The following is a 17500-nucleotide window of genomic DNA, read 5'->3' on the forward strand; positions in this document are numbered from 1 at the left end:
ATGAAATCATTACTGTGCATATGTGGGTGTAGCTGTTGCCTAGCAACGGCTGCAGTAAGTGAGACAAATGGGAGCTTGGAGAAAAGAGGACAGAGCATCTTAGAATGGATGAGGAGGAAGAGGAGGAGGAAGAGGACAGAGCATCTTAGAATGGATGAGGAGGAAGAGGAGGAAGAGGAGGAAGAGGACAGAGCATCTTAGAATGGATGAGGAGGAAGAGGAGGAAGAGGACAGAGCATCTTAGAATGGATGAGGAGGAAGAGGAGGAAGAGGAGGGAGGCTTTGAGAAGATGCCGCTATTCCTCTGAATATGTCCAACCAAGAAGAGTTTGAAGAAGATCCATTCTACTTTCTGTTCCATGTCAGATGAGCTTCCTGCCGTCCGTCCTGAGAGACATCAGAGTTTCTAGTGAGAGCTGCTGCTGGAACCTTCTCTCAGCTGGACTCACAGCTTCACTGCATGTCTCCATCTCCATCGCACCATATTATTTACACTGAATGGTTAGTTTGTGCTGATGGGAGGGGGCACCTAGCCCCTCCTTCATGGTAGCCCCTCCCTTCAATTTAATCCCTCCATCAGTGTAGCCCCTCCCTTCAATTTAATCCCTCCATCAGTGTAGCCCCTCCCATCAATTTAATCCCTCCATCAGTGTAGCCCCTCCCATCAATTTAATCCCTCCATCAGTGTAGCCCCTCCCATCAATTTAATCCCTCCATCAGTGTAGCCCCTCCCATCATGGTAGCCCCTCCCATCAATTTAACCCCTCCCATCATGGTAGCCCCTCCCATCAATTTAATCCCTCAATCAGTGTAGCCCCTCCCATCAGTGTAGCCCCTCCCATCATGGTAGCCCCTCCCTTCAGTGTAGCCCCTCCCTTCAGTGTAGCCCCTCCCTTCAGTGTAGCCCCTCCCATCATGGTAGCCCCTCCCTTCAGTGTAGCCCCTCCCTTCAGTGTAGCCCCTCCCTTCAGTGTAGCCCCTCCCGTCCTTGTAGAGGTATGAATGGGTGTGAATGGATGATGGACGTGGTGTTGAAGAGCTGTGAGTGGTCTCAGGACTAGAAGAGTCCATTTTCCATCTGATATTTGATGTTGAAGACAATAAGAAAGTGTAATTGGCAACACTTCCTATGTCTGTAATGCATTATTAATATACTTATGATGCGTTACAATCTGCTTACAGACTTGCACAAGTTCCAACAAGATGGCGATGACGTGTTTGAAACATGAGTCTTCATCTCTCAATACTTCCACTCGTCACCTCAGACGTCTCTTCCGGTCTGCAGGTCGCAGCATGCAGCCGCCTGGAGAACCAAGATGTTTAAAGATGTTTCACTCTTTAGTTTATGGGATCATATCTGAGCACCTCTGTCTGTTGTTGATGATTTATCAAAGTTCCTGTCAGGTGTCCGTCCTACTCTTCCAATCCTCCTCCTCTTCCTCATCAGTACCAGATGTTCCTGCTCGTGCTGCTCTCACAGACCCAGTTGGTTAAAATACACAACCAGACCGTTGAATCCTCATAAATACATAAATACATCTACTGAACTCAAAGACATACAGTCTCTATGTTCTCAGAGGAAGTTCAAGCACATCTGGATTAGGTCGTAGATTTCGAAGCACTAAGTAAAATCTCCTATTTGTGCTTTCCGTCATTATTTTGAAAGCATGTCTGTATTTATTGGCAGATTGAAGTTCTCCTTGATGCTCTAGACATGTGTCTGGTGCCCTGGTTCCTCTCCGCTGTCTGTAGATTTATTCCCCGGCTGCGTCACCTGTAATCCTCCTTTGACTCTCCATCCTGCTGCTCTGAGGCCATGGAGTCCTGTTGGCCAGCAGCCGCTGAAGTGTGTACATTTGTACATTTGCACCGCGTACTGAAGGTCGCGCTGTGTGAAGGTCGCGCTGTGTGAAGGTCACGCTGTGTGAAGGTGACCATGCTCCTCGGTCCGGATGCAGAGAGGCTCGTCTCAGCCCGGCACCAGCAGAGTGTTGCTTGTGGACTCAATGCAACACGGTGACCTTGAGGTCACCAGGAAACACATTACAGTGCTGAATCCATTACCTGTTGCCAAAGTGAGCTGAGTGCATGAGCTGCATGTTTCTAATGCCATGACGCCTGAACGCGTGCTTTCACCCGACCTCCTCGTCTGCTGGTCTAAACCTATTTAGGAGAAAACCTCTCTGAGAGAAGAGGTGCTCTCTGCAGCATGGAGTCCTTAACGAAACGTTTAAAAGATCTCAGAGCCTCCGCTGAGTTGCTGGAGACGCTCCTTCCTCCTGAAGCGTCCACCTCCTCAGCAGCTGTGTGACAGGCGACCTCTTGCCCTCCGTACATGGAGGCAGGAGAATGTCAGTCCACATGTTTGTGACGCAAAAGCTGAGTGGAAGGAAATGTCTCTGCGTGAGAATCGTGTCTCTTCCATTGGTGCTGATGGGCACCGCTCTGCATGGAGCCATCTTTAATACGCTTTGCTTTGAAGGAACAGGAAGGTCAAACGATGTATTTATGCTCCACTAAGACCCACACGTGGGGAGGAGGTATTCATTTAATTCCTTTCCTTTAATTCCACTATGCTGGGTCTTATGCAACAGCAGGTGTTTATGATGAAGTGATTTTAATCTGCACAATGCAGCAGAATAAAGATCTACTTTCATGTTGTTGTTGTGAGACGCACACACAGGATGTGTTGCATTCATACAGTAACCGGACATATAGCGTGGTCCAGACTGCTACCTTGTAGCAATTTCAAGAGTCTTCCTGTGTGTGTGTGTGTGTGTGTGTGCGCATGTGTGTGTGTGTGTGTGTGTGTGTGTGTGTGTGTGTGTGTGTGTGTGTGTGTGTGTGTGTGTGTGTGTGTGTGTGTGTGTGCAGCCCCTCTCCTCTGACAATGCACTGAAGACAGCCGACAGTCACACAAAGAGGAAGCCCCACCCTGCTGGTGTGAGGCAGGAGGCACCAGACCCATGATGTCACACGTTATGATGTCACACGGTATGATGTCACACGGTATGATGTCACACGGTATGATGTCACACGTTATGATGTCACACGTCATGATGTCACACATTATGATGTCGCACGTCATGATGTCACACATTATGATGTCGCACGTCATGATGTCACACGTTATGACGTCACACGTTATGATGTCACATGTCATGATCTCCTGGAGTCATAGTAGTAGTAGCAGTAGTAGTAGTACTAGTACTACTGCTACTACTACTGTGACTAGTACTAGTACTACTAATACTAGTAGTAGTAGTAGCAGTAGTAGTACTAGTACAGTAGTAGTACAGCAGTAGTAGTAGTTCCACGTGCATGCGTACATGTGCACATGCATGCTCATCATATTGTCATATTCTGTCTCGTGTCCATGAGAGTCCGTTCACGTGGACTCGTCCTCTGAATCAACGTGCTGCAGATGGATTTAGTGCAGGACCCCTGAATGGAACAGGATTATCAGGGAGCACGGCCGGATTACAGCTACTGGACAGCTATCATAGCTATCATAGCTATCATAGCTAACTAATCATAGCTATCATAGCTATCATGATAGCTATCATGATAGCTATCATAGCTTACTAATCATAGCTATCATAGCTAACTAATCATAGCTATCATAGCTATCATGATAGCTATGATAGCTATCATAGCTAACTAATCATAGCTATCATAGCTAACTAATCATAGCTATCATAGCTATCATGATAGCTATGATAGCTATGATAGCTATCATAGCTATCATAGCTATGATAGCTATCATGATAGCTGTCATAGCTATCATCATAGCTATGATAGCTATCATGATAGCTGTGACAGCTATCATTAGTTAGCTATGATAGCTATCATTAGTTAGCTATGGTAGCTATCATTAGCTATCCCGCTATGAGCTCCACACGCTCGTCCTCTCAGCAGAGGGCCTCCACCGCTCCACCGCCTCAGAAGCAGCGTTCAGGGTCGCGTGCAGGTGATGCGTTCGACAGCGTTTCATCTCATCTCCAGTTTAAAGGACTTGTGAGCCTTCGATCTGCTGCGGAGGATTCCTGTGCTTGTTGGGGGATATTAATATGTTGCTAGCTCTGATACCATCGCCATGGCTTTATGGATTATCCATCATATCAATCTGACCTCTAACCCACAGCCGGGTTATTTTAAGAGCGGTGTTCGTGGCAGCCGTCATGCTTCACACAGGAGGAAGCAGCAGGAGGTCAGTGTGCACTGAACACGGAGGAGCTGTGCACATGTGCATTCATGCAATTTCAGGCAGAAAACTGACCCTTTGCTGAGTTGCTAAGCCCCTCCCCCGTTCATTTATTTAGCTACGCCTGTCTTTTGAATATACAGTTTATGAGGACAGTGGAGTCATCCTGAATGTCTTGAATCCACACAGAAGTTGGAAGATAAAAGATAAAGACAGCTGTCTCCTCTCAAGCCGTGACTAAAGCGAGCTGTGAGCTCCAGCTGATGGAGGCGGATCATTTAAACTGTCAGAGCTGGACGGAGGCTACACGGAGGCCAGGAAGTCTGCATCATATTGTGGACCCCAGATCCTCCGTCTACACACGACCTCAGAGCCACGATGCTATCGACAAGATGTTCAGGGTGTAAACTTCCCCAAACCAAATAAAGACCAGGTGCAAGTGATTTGGGGCTTTATAAATAGAACTGAACAGCTTCATGGGAGAAGTTGAGAAGGCGGTCAATATGGAGTCCAGGATTATTTATCAGGATTACTCATCAGGATTATTCAGTAACATATTATGAAGACATTTTCACATTTGAAACCAAAGAAAGCGAGCTCGCCCCGTGTTGGCTGTTACTTTAGGAAGCGCTTGATTTGATCTGCAGCAGTTTTCCTTCTCCAACCTCAGTGCAGTCCAGCTGCTCATGGTGCTCATGGTGCTCATGGTGCTCATGGTGCTCATGGTGCTCATGGTGCTCATGGTGTTCATGGTGCTCATGGTGCTCATGGTGCTCATGGTGCTCATGGTGCTCATGGTGCTCATGGTGCTCATGGTGCTCATGGTGTTCATGGTGCTCATGGTGCTCATGGTGTTCATGGTGCTCATAGTGTTCATGGTGTTCATGGTGTTCATGGTGCTCATGGTGCTCATGGTGCTCATGGTGCTCATGGTGTTCATGGTGCTCATGGTGCTCATGGTGCTCATGGTGCTCATAGTGCTCATGGTGCTCATGGTGCTCATACTCATGGTGCTCATGGTGCTCATAGTGCTCATGGTGCTCATGGTGCTCATGGTGCTCATGGTGCTCATGGTGTTCATGGTGCTCATGGTGTTCATAGTGCTCATGGTGCTCATGGTGCTCATGGTGCTCATGGTGTTCATGGTGCTCATGGTGTTCATGGTGTTCATGGTGCTCATGGTGTTCATGGTGCTCATGGTGCTCATGGTGCTCATGGTGCTCATGGTGTTCATGGTGCTCATGGTGTTCATAGTGCTCATGGTGCTCATGGTGCTCATGGTGCTCATGGTGTTCATGGTGTTCATGGTGCTCATGGTGCTCATGGTGCTCATGGTGCTCATGGTGTTCATGGTGCGCATGGTGCTCATGGTGTTCATGGTGCTCATGGTGCTCATGGTGCTCATGGTGTTCATGGTGCTCATGGTGCTCATGGTGTTCATGGTGCTCATGGTGTTCATGGTGCTCATGGTGCTCATGGTGTTCATGGTGTTCATGGTGCTCATGGTGTTCATGGTGCTCATGGTGCTCATGGTGCTCATGGTGCTCATGGTGCTCATGGTGCTCATGGTGTTCATGGTGCTCATGGTGCTCATGGTGCTCATGGTGCTCATGGTGCTCATGGTGCTCATGGTGCCCTCAACAGGACCTCAGGGTCCAGGAGAGTTTGTTAAGGTCCTGCAGAGACCTGTTGAAACTGGAATCACAACTATTCAGGAGAGTCCTGCATCGAGCTCCCGGCTGCTTCCTCCTTCTTGGCATCAGCAGTATTTCCTCAGAGGGAAACGTTTGTCTCTCCTCGGGTGTCCTGCCCGTCTGAACACGTCTTGATGAACTGCTCCCGTCAGGGCTCAAACCCTTTTTACCGGTTTGGCGTGTTATGGAAATGAGTCGACATCTTTTGTCACATTGACTGATGCAGAACAAGCAGACGGCCTCGTGGTCTAACCGCTCCCAATGTAAACGCGTCTGAACCCAGAGACTCCCAGGAAGTTAAGTCACTGGAGGAAACAAGCCGGCGTGAGAGAAGTGGAGACTTCTGAGCCGACTGACACACATTCAGGACGGCAGGGCGAGCCCACTGAAGACATATCTGTTTCACTAATGAACAATATGCTCACCTCCTCTACTTCTTATTCTGTCAACATCACACACACAACATGTTTTATTTGTTCATCGTATATGTTTAGATGTTCCTATGTTTAAGCTCTTGTGTTACGCTGAAATGCTACTGTACACATTTATGGAGCGCAAAGGAGAAGAATCCTCCACACACGGAGACATATATATATATATATATATATATATATATATATATATATATATATATATATATATATATATATATATATATATATATATATGCATATATATATATATATATGCATATATATATATATATATATATATATATATACACCTATATGTATATATATACCTACATATATACCTGTAATTTACCTGAGATTATTCACACACAAAACCATTCTCTCCTTTGATTTCCTTCCGTCACACTCACACTAGATGTGCGTCCTCGTGCAGCACAAAGTTCTTCTCTCTGTCTCTGGAGACTCCAGCCTCACTTTTACTCTTTTACTCTTTCAGTTGCCATGGATACCCACGGCGAGGCAGCTAATTTGAGGCAACAATAAACTCCGTCTCTTCCAAGCTTTTCCTTCAATTTGTCTCCAAACAGACAATCTGAGAGACTCCCTGCATCACTGGCTGACGCATCCACACACACACATTCATGACAGAGTGCACTTGACCGTTGGATGACAGCAGCGATGATGTAATCTCCCTCAGCTCAAAGCGCCACCTCTCCTGCATCCCAGTGGAGCCGGGGGACATGAAGTCTCTCCTGGAGCAGCCAGCAGGCGACCCGGTGCTCCGGCACCGGGAGCCCAGCTCCGGTTCAGATAGCCCGGATAACGAGCCGCACTAAGAGCAGAACTCTCAGATCTGGATGCAATTAAAGACATTGTTGGATATTTTGGGAACTTCACTGTTGGGACGTCACCATACGGGTGAAACAAAGAGAGGCCGCATGCACAGAGAGAGATGGAGAAAGTCCAACCGGAGAGGGTCAGAGAGGTCGCAGTGTGTTGGTTTGTTTCCAGTTGGATGGCTGTGACCATCATGAACCAGTGCATCATGAACCAGTGCATCATGAACCAGTGCATCATGAACCAGTGCATCATGAACCAGTGCATCATGAACCAGTGCATCATGAACCAGTGCATCATGAACCAGTGCATTATGAACCAGTGCATTATGAACCAGTGCATTATGAACCAGTGCATTATGAACCCGTGCATTATGAACCAGTGCATCATGAACCAGTGCATTATGAACCAGTGCATTATGAACCAGTGCATCATGAACCAGTGCATTATGAACCCGTGCATTATGAACCAGTGCATTATGAACCAGTGCATTATGAACCAGTGCATCATGAACCAGTGCTTCATGAACCAGTGCATTATGAACCAGTGCATCATGAACCAGTGCATTATGAACCAGTGCATTATGAACCAGTGCATTATGAACCAGTGCATCATGAACCAGTGCATCATGAACCAGTGCATCATGAACCCGTGCATTATGAACCAGTACATTATGAACCAGTGCATTATGAACCAGTGCATCATGAACCAGTGCATCATGAACCAGTGCATCATGAACCAGTGCATCATGAACCAGTGCTGTGATACTGTTGCTCCACTCTGCTGAGCTGTTGGGTTTAAATCCCCCGTAAAGTCAGATGACTGTATTTTATCAGTGAAATAACCAGAGCTGCAGCCGCCACACCTGAGATCAGAAGGCTTCTGTGTGGCAGAGGGACAAAACACACACACACACACACACACACACACACACACACACACACGTCACGTGGCCTAGAGTGTCTCATTTGCTGGTTAAAATAATCGCGGGCATTGTTAAGTCTTCATCTTCTTCTTCTTCTTCTTCACGAGGAAGAAGACTGATGCAGTGATGCTGCATGTACAAACAGCAATGCAATAGGAATTACATTTTCACATTTTGACACATCCAGCAAGATAAAGATGGAGGAGCCACCAGGTCCTCACGAAATTATATGCCGATGAAAACATACATACAAATATAGTTGTATTATATAGATCCGCCTACTCCTCCACACTGTACGTCTCAGGCCCTTCACTCTGTACAGTTGTGTCAGTGCTGCATTAAACCAATATATGAACTTCCTCCACATGTATTGTAATAACGTGCGGGCCCTTCAGGGCCTGGGGCTGCATGGCAGTTGCCCCTGTATCCTGGTTGGTAATCCAGCCGTACCTACCTATTTTGTTGGCTGCATCATCTTCGTTGTCAGTTTGTCAGTTTGTGTGTGTGTGTGTGTGTGTGTGTGTGTGTGTGTGTGTGTGCGTGTGTGTGTGTGTTCACATGTTATTCTACAGGCAGATTTACAGCATTTTTGGAAGGTAAGTCTATACAGACTGCTTTGGCGCCATCTACAGGCGAGTTTCTTTAAAGATTCAGATTAACAAAAGGACAAAAAAAAAAGTTTATTTAGGTAATTTATTAAAATGATGACTTGTAAGTGTCAGTCACCACTTTTTCTGTGCGTCCGATAGTAACGTCAAATTAACCGAAATCAACGGACATATTATCGAGCGCACTCGTGTTTCACCCGGAGGAGAGAGCGGTTGCACAGTGCCCAGAATCGGTTCAGGCTGTCGGCACGCCATTGTGGAAAACTAAGTTACTTTCAAATCCCCGACTCCTCACCGAGAGCCTGCCTTCCCAGTCAAGTCACCCGGGTGAAGTAAGTGAAGAAGGAACGGTTGCACGATGGCCACGGACTCCTGGGCGCAAGCGGTGGACGAGCAAGAAGCCGCGGCGGATTCGGTAAGCCACAAACTTACGCAACGCGAGCTAACGTGTTGTTAGCATAGCGAGAGGGTGCGCTGGCCTGTTCTGGCTCAGTGTGAACGAAACGCAGCCGCCCAGCAGCGTTTCCTTAAGTAGAAACTGTACAACGGAAGATGATTAAGTTGCTTTAGTGACAGTATCGACGTGAACATCGAAGCTTCCGGGTGCCGGTCGTAGAAGCTAAAGTAGCTAGTTAGCTAACTAGCTCCAGCTTGTCGAGTGCTGCGTGCTCAAGAGTTACTAGCTTTAGCTGCTAGCTAGCTTACTAGCAAGCAAATACGAAAGGAGCGTTCTTTATTCCCGCAGCAGAGAGTGAACTGCAAAAAGAGACATAGTAAATAAAAAGGTTCAAAACAAGTATTAATAAAAACAGTCATCATTCCATAATAACTGAACTCTTATCTATTCGGACAGAATAACTGTAATTGAATAGTGTATTTATATTGTTCAGGTTTGAATGGTTGTTGTGGTCTAAGCTACATGTATGACGTCATGACTCGGATGATGTGAAGTGTTATTTTATCAGACAACTCTTTAAACTTTTGTTCCCCTTTGCAGATAGGTAGCCTCCAGTTAAACGACAAACCAGAGGAAAATGGTAAGTGTGGCTCGCAATAGCACAACAAACATGTAGTTCCATGAAATGTTTGTGTTGTAAATAGAAGAACAATATTTACTTTTCTAGGCACGGCTGCAAATGCACCAGAGTCCAGCAGTGCTGCCGCTGCAAAGCCAGAAGTGCAGGAAGGAGAGACCAAGGGAACCGATGAAGATGACACTGACAAAGGTAGTTTATTATGCAGATGATCCACATTCTTCAGTCTTCATTGGCTTTCAGCGAGATATCTAGTCGCCTCATTACAATGCGCCTTGTTTTATCCAGACGACAAAGCGGCTCAGTCGTTACTGAACAAGCTGATCCGGAATAATCTCGTCAATAACACGAATCAAGTGGAAGTTCTTCAGAAGGATCCCAACTCTCCGCTCTACTCCGTCAAGTCCTTTGAGGAGTTGCGACTGTGAGTGAATATTCTGTCTATTCATCTCTTGTTGCTCTACAATATTTTGAAGTGTCGGATATTATTTATGAATCAGTTGTCAATCATGCTTACTAATAATTATGACGCATGCATGAAGCCATGAAGGATGTTTTGGAGCCAAAACGTCACTGCCAACACCCAGACATTACCCATACCTGCTCCAGGGGGTTCTTCCTGTTTCCCAGGAGATATTTTAAGGCGCCGGTGCATCCAATGTGTGTACACAATCAAAAAGATCTTCAAACTTTGCTGAATATGTGACATTCTTGTCTTCTGTGCGCAGCAAACCTCAGCTGCTTCAGGGCGTGTACGGCATGGGTTTCAACAGACCATCCAAAATTCAGGAGACTGCCTTACCGATGATGCTGGCCGAGCCGTGAGTAGACTTGTACTTACTGTACGTGCATCTCCTTTAGCAAGGTCTCGTGCCTCTTAAGGAGCAATGAAATTGCTCAGCTTAGTTACTTCTAACTACATTGATCACACCTCTTTAATTAAAATGTAAATGAAATGAATAGTTCTTTGCACCAGGTACAAATGTATAGAACCAATAAGTATTTTGCCTCCTTTGTGTGCGAGCTCATTCTTTGTTTCTTTCTAAAGTCCACAGAATCTGATTGCTCAGTCGCAGTCGGGTACGGGGAAAACTGCTGCCTTCGTCCTGGCGATGCTCAGTCATGTAGATCCCAACAAAACATATCCCCAGGTATGTGACGGCCTCACCCTGCCTGTCTCACAATGCAAATGACCTTGATCACTTGAACTGAAGTGATTTCTCTCCATCAGTGCCTGTGTGTGTCGCCCACCTATGAACTGGCTCTTCAGACCGGCAAGGTGATCGAGCAGATGGGCAAACACTATCCTGAGGTCAGCCTCGTCTACGCCATCAGAGGGAACAAATGTAAGGCTTCTCTTCACCTCCGCTGTTATGGATAACTTCAACACTTTGTGTTTAATTTGTTCCCGTTGATGGACACAGGAGTGAGCGATGTGTGTTTCTTGTTCCAGTGCAGCGGGGCATGAAGCTGCAGGAGCAGATAGTGATCGGCACACCTGGTACCATGCTGGACTGGTGCGGCAAATTCAAGTTCATCGACCCCAAGAAGATCATGGTGTTTGTGCTCGACGAGGCCGACGTCATGATCGCCACGCAGGGTCACCAGGACCAGAGCATCCGCATCCAGAGGTCAGACTCACCTTTAAAACTACACGATCATCTTGATAAGTAATCTGATCATGTTCTTAATTATGTATCATCCATCTTGTGAATTAGATTTTCCAACGTTCCTCCTCTCTGCTTCACAGGATGCTCCCTAAAAACTGCCAGATGTTGTTGTTCTCGGCCACGTTTGAAGAGACGGTGTGGAACTTCGCCCAGCGCATCGTGCCAGAGCCCAACATCATCAAGCTGAAGCGGGAGGAGGAGACGCTGGACACCATCAAGCAGTACTACGTGATGTGCAACAGCAGGGAGGAGAAGTTCCAGGCCCTCTGCAACATCTACGGCGCCATCACCATCGCCCAGGCCATGATCTTCTGCCATGTGAGTTCACTCACTGCATATTCATACATTTCATATTTACAGGCGTGATCTGTACTGAAAACAACAAATCTCACTTGAGCCTCATTTTTACAGGAATAAAGAAAGATAGAGTTTCTTACTTTCTCCTGTTTCCTCTGTTTTCAGACGAGGAAGACGGCGGGCTGGCTGGCAGGAGAGCTGTCCAGAGAGAACCACCAGGTGGCGCTGCTCAGTGGAGAGATGCAGGTGGAGCAGAGGGCCGCCGTCATCGACCGCTTCAGAGACGGCAAGGAGAAGGTCCTGGTCACCACCAACGTCTGTGCCCGAGGTAACGACCACGAGTCCACGCAGCAGCAGACTTCCTGTGAAGGGGAGGGGGCGGCCATTTAAAACACATCTAAACGTATTGAAGAGCACTTTGCCCGAAAGAAGAGAAGCACAATGCGCTCTAGTGTGTGTGTGTGTGTGTGTGTGCGTGTGCGTGTGTGTGTGTGTAACGAGTCACTAAGACGATTAGATGGAGGCCTTTGGCCTTTAAATGGAATAAATAAATGAATCCAAACGGCCTCATCAGATGTGAACATCTAGAAGGAAGTCTTCATGAATGAGCCTCCTTGAGTTATTGATCTCTCTCCTCCACAGGCATCGATGTGGAGCAGGTTTCCGTGGTGATCAACTTTGACCTGCCGGTGGACAAGGACGGTAACCCTGACAACGAGACGTACCTGCACAGGATCGGTCGCACGGGGCGATTCGGCAAAAGAGGGCTGGCCATCAACATGGTGGACGGGAAGATGAGCATGAACATCCTGAACCGGATCCAGGAGCATTTCAGTGAGTCTGCAGCTGACGCACACACTCACTCACACACACTCACACACTCACACACACTCGCACACACTCACACACTCACACACTCACACACTCTCTCACACACACACACACACACACTCACACACACACACACACTCGCACACACACACTCACACACTCTGTAATTGAGGAAGACTTCCAGTGATGCTTCAACCTTCCGTCTTCTCTTTGCAGGTAAGAGGATTGAGAAGCTGGACACGGATGATCTGGAGGAGATTGAGAGGATCTCCAGCTAGAGGGCGGCGTTCCTCGCATGCCGGCTGGCTCCTCCCCCTCGCCCCCCCTTCCCCAGGACTGGACGCTCTACAGTGTTTTATGCTTTTATTTTTTTAGCCGTCAGAGAAAAGAGCAACGCCACAAACGCAGCGTATGTTTACACGTGGTCAGTGGTGTCTCTGGGACGTACCCCATCTCACTCTTTGTACTAATAAAGTCTGTGATTTTATCGTGTCGTTAGCTGCTGAAGCAGCCGCAGTGCGCTCTGTTCCCTGAACGCTGGGAGTCACACAGCTTTAGCTTTGAGAGCCGGAGAGGTGAATGTGGGTGTACAAAGGGTGACGTTGGGTATCGTGGGTTCATCGTGGAGGTGGTGGGTTTAAGGGTCTATGCAAAACTTCTCAACCTGTGATGGCGTTCTCAAAGACGATCAACCTTCATGTCCAGTGAGGCGGCCTCAGAGTGGAGTCCACTGCCAGAGCCCAGAGCCACATCATGACCAGCTCCCACGGACATGAGATCATGTTTTTAACCAGTAGTCAATCATCACTTATCCACCTGTGTCATGCTGACAGGCAGTCTGCCCGTCACCCAGCTGACCGCTGCGCTCAGTCTTCTTCTGGCTCGTGGGTTTGAGTCGACCATGTGATCACGTTGTGTCCCCCGGTCCAATCAGGGTCTCCCTCAGCTCATCACGCTGTTAGAGGGTTGTGAGTTTAAAGAACACGAGGCCTTCCTCAAGTGCATTATACACACATGATTTTGTTTTTCACATTGGGCTTAATATTCTGACTAACACTTGAAATTTTGATTTATATTAAATTCTGAGCGTCTTCAGGATGAGTGAATTATCTTGAAACCAGATGAATTGATGAGGACCTGAAGCCCAGCGGACTCTCTGCTGCTCCACCGGCACATGGAGGGAGGTCGTGTCCTCATGTACGCGCTCTCTAAACAAGATAGGGCAAAACTAGGGCGATGAAAATATTGAGTTTGTCACTTCTAAGAAGTGCTAAAACATTCCTCAAGAGGTCCAGACGCCGTCTCACTCACTCAACGGGTCAACGCTGCAGCTTGGTGGGAACGTTGGGACGTCTGGTGTATTTGATCAATGTGCTGGGACTTTGAGGCCGGCGACCGGTCCGTGTGACCTTTGACCTCTCGGCCTCCATCGGACAACGTGGCCGAACTGGACCTGAGAATGCGCTGAGGACTTTCGGGTGAAGAACCAATGTATGCAGTTTTATTTGGACATGTGGACGTAAACGTCATCAGACGAGCGCCACGGACTCGTCTCCACGCGGCGGCCGGCTCGTCTGACGCCGGTCAGAACCCGCCGGTCAGAACCAAGGAGACGCGTTGTCACTCGTAGACGTGCTGCCGCTGTAACCTGAAGCCGCGTGTGGACGATGGGTTCAAGGTGTGTGGTATTCTGTAGCGGCGCTGCGTTCATGGACACGTCCTGTATTCTCAGTATGTTGAATTAAAAGAACATGTAGATGTTCACCTGGAAGCGGTCGTGTGTTATTTGCATGAGGAGTCACTGAAGAGACCAAACATACAGAAATATGAAGCTTTATTACGACAATGAACCCTGTGGGCTTCCAGTGGAGCTGCATGGTGGAAGCTGCAGGTCTGAGGAGGCAAAGAGGAGGTTAATAAACTGTCAGAAGAAATGAACGGCTTCACAAAGGTGTGAACTTTTGTTAAGAGGAGTCGATTAAAAGGAAATTGTCAATTGCTTTGGTAACGTTGTACAGGAAGGTTTACTCCTCACCTGAGTCTCTGTAGTCCACCCGGGTGAGGAAGAGGCCGTGGGCAGGAGCAGCAAGGCCTTGTGGGTAGGCGAGCGAGTCCCGGGCCTCCAGCAGCTCCTGCAGCTCGGACAGTGACAGCCGGCCGCGGCCCACGGCCACCAGAGCGCCCGCCATCCTCCTCACCTGCACAGCAACAACGCTACTGAACACACAGGAAGCGTCTGCCTCCATCTCAGACATGGACCCTCTGTGCCCGAGGAGCTGAACCTATGAGGCGTCACCAGCAGGTGGCGCTGCTGACTGACAACGAACCGCAACGCGTTCATAGATGTGAGCACAAAACTAACCTGCTTATAGAGAAACGACCTGCTGGTGAAGGTCAGCTCCCAGAACGGCATCTCTCTGGAAAACAAACAAACAAATAAACAAACACACACACACACAAACACAAACACACACACACGGCAGTTTAGGCCCAACAGGATTATCTTTGCTGTCATATAAAATATGAATCTGTCTTTTGCAGCTTGACGTCTTTGCTGTGTCAACACTTAAGTCACAGCCTTTTTTTTACTCTTGTTTGACTGAAATGATGCTGAACGGATGAATTATTGATCAAAATCATATTTTTTTGTTCAGTAATCTGGTGAAGCAACACGGCTGCTGCAGTCCTGCCTTGAGCTTTGAGCTGCATGCTAACATGCTCATAATGACTTTGCTAACACACAAATAGAAAGCAAGAAAAGAAAAACATGAAATAAAGGCCGTCACTTGTATGTGAAAGCGTCAGACTGCACGATGCTGCGGGTCGGTTCTGGTGAGCAGCTCATCGTCTCACAGAAACACACACAGCTCCTCGCCGTGGGATCAAATCCCTTTGCTGCTTCTCCTCACTGAGAGTTGAACCCGTATCCACAGACACTCAGCTGGAGAATGTTGTGGGGAGTGAAGAGAAGCGCCTCGTGTGGTGAAAAGTCAACCACGTGTCGCTCACATGCTACATGCTACATGCTAACCGTCGGCCCGGGTCCATATGGTGCGTTGTACTTCAGGTCCACTGCTGAGTGCCATGAGGAGGGATCTGACCCCCAGACCCCCCTCATGTCTGCAGGGATCGTGTTGCATCCTCAGTGTGCAAACTGTTGACGACGAGGACGCCACATGATCCACTGCAGAGAGTGATGCGTGCAGCCTTCCATCATGCGTGTGCCCGTGCGTCCGCCTGAGCGGCGCCGCCTACCTGTGGAAGTGGGCGTGTACGAAGGAGCTTCCCGGCTGCACGGAGGCCACGTCCAGCGTCTTCACGCCGCTTTTCAGGCGGATGTCGGAGTTCACGGCCCGGAAGCTGCTGAAGTCTCGCTTCCCCACCAGCAGCGCCGCAGCCGCTCGCATGGCGCCCACGTCCAGCGTCCTGAGGACCACAAGACATGAGGGCCGGGTCAATACACCTTCACATTCAAACCCTGGAGATTCAGATCGTGTGCGGCGGGGGAGACGAGGGTGTGTGATGAAGAGGAAGATCAAAGGGAGGAAGAAGAGCAGGAGCGTGTGTGTGAGACTCACCTGTCCACCAGGTTCCAGCAGAGTTTCTTCTCGGTGAGCGGCAGCATGGTGATGTGTGGGACCCCCAGGGCCAGCCGGTAGACGTAGGTCCGAGACAGAGCACAGAACCGGGCGTGAAAGTCATCCGACACGCGGTGAGCACGCGTGACCCTGCAGGGCGACCACGGGAGAGGACACGCGACACGTGACACCATGAACACACACTCACCTATTCCAGTACAAGCACGTACACTGCAGGGTCATCAAATGCTAATTTACATTCAGCGCCATGAAAGAATCGTGTGTGTGTGTGTGTGTGTGTGTGTGTGTGTGTGTGTGTGTGTGTGTGTGACCACAAAGCAGAGCAGGGACAACCCTCTATCTCCCTGTGAGGACGTCTCTGCTCACCTGATCAGCTCGTTTCTCAGGTGGAAGTTCAGAGCTTGAACCAGAACGTCTTCAGCAAACGGCGGTTTGCCGTTCATGCGCTGCAGGTCGAAGTGGGCGGAGTTAGAGAGGGCGTGGACGCCCGTGTCCGTCCGGCTGGAGACCGTCAGACTCACGGGGTTGAGCGGCTGCAGCTTGCGGATGGCCTCCTGACCAGCAGCACACAGAACGTCACACAGAGAACGTCACACAGAGAACGTCACACAGAGAACGTCGCACACACAGAACATCACACACACAGAACGTCACACAGAGAACGTCACACACAGAGAACGTCACACACACAGAACATCACACACACAGAACATCACACACACAGAACGTCACACAGAGAACGTCACACAGAGAACGTCACACACACAGAACATCACACACACAGAACGTCACACAGAGAACGTCACACACAGAGAACGTCACACACACAGAACGTCACACACACAGAACGTCACACAGAGAACGTCACACACACAACGTCACACACACAGAGAACGTCACACACACAGAACGTCACACACAGAACACACAACCGCTCTCTGCTTTAAACACTCAGCTTCCCACAAACAGCTGCAGAACATCAGGAGACAAAAGGACTGGAGCTGAGCTGCAGATAAACATTTGTTTTCTAACGTGTCGTGTTCCTCTTCAAGCCGTCAATAGAACATGTTCCGCAGCAGAGGAGAGGGAGGTGACACCAACATGCAGGTGAGCTGCAGGAACACCTGCTGTATCACAGAGAGGACACAGAGGAAGGGCTCGGTCCTTAAAGGTCTTCATCAAACCCATGTGATCAGCGTTAGTCGCGTTGTGCATCTTTCATATCAGAAGGATGATATTAATGTACCCTGAGAGAGAACGAGAGCGTTACACACTGAGCTTCCTGAGCTTCAGCCTCCATGAAGGGAGGGTTCACTGCAGGACTCGTGCTTCCGCGCATTAGCTGTACCTAATAAACTGGCAGCTCGCAGCCTGTACGTCACGTGGTT

The 17500-nt window shown here is 48.5% G+C and overlaps 2 protein-coding genes across 2 annotated transcripts in view; one reads left to right on the forward strand and one right to left on the reverse strand.

Moving 5' to 3' along the window:
* Window positions 1-8822: 8822 nt before the first annotated feature.
* Window positions 8823-13000, forward strand: LOC137801674 (ATP-dependent RNA helicase DDX19B-like). Its single transcript, XM_068599021.1, has 12 exons — window positions 8823-9096; window positions 9679-9718; window positions 9806-9907; window positions 10004-10139; window positions 10444-10536; window positions 10764-10866; window positions 10947-11061; window positions 11169-11346; window positions 11466-11703; window positions 11848-12010; window positions 12325-12516; window positions 12730-13000. The coding sequence occupies exons 1-12, from the start codon at window positions 9040-9042 to the stop codon at window positions 12789-12791; spliced, it is 1479 nt and encodes a 492-aa protein (XP_068455122.1). The 5' UTR covers window positions 8823-9039; the 3' UTR covers window positions 12792-13000.
* Window positions 13001-14330: 1330 nt separating this feature from the next.
* Window positions 14331-17500, reverse strand: part of LOC137801680 (tRNA pseudouridine synthase-like 1) — a 3632-nt gene continuing 462 nt past the window's right edge. The window contains exons 3-8 of the mRNA XM_068599027.1: window positions 16479-16666; window positions 16092-16241; window positions 15769-15939; window positions 14876-14930; window positions 14549-14711; window positions 14331-14406 (exon numbers count right to left, since the gene is read on the reverse strand). Of these exons, the coding sequence (XP_068455128.1) occupies window positions 14351-14406; window positions 14549-14711; window positions 14876-14930; window positions 15769-15939; window positions 16092-16241; window positions 16479-16666 (783 nt within the window). The 3' untranslated portion in view covers window positions 14331-14350. The remainder of the gene's footprint in view (window positions 14407-14548; window positions 14712-14875; window positions 14931-15768; window positions 15940-16091; window positions 16242-16478; window positions 16667-17500) is intronic.

Source organism: Clinocottus analis, unplaced genomic scaffold (genome assembly GCF_023055335.1).
Source record: "Clinocottus analis isolate CAN_PGR_092001 unplaced genomic scaffold, fCliAna1.0.p SCAF_42, whole genome shotgun sequence".
Lineage (NCBI taxonomy): Eukaryota > Metazoa > Chordata > Actinopteri > Perciformes > Cottidae > Clinocottus > Clinocottus analis.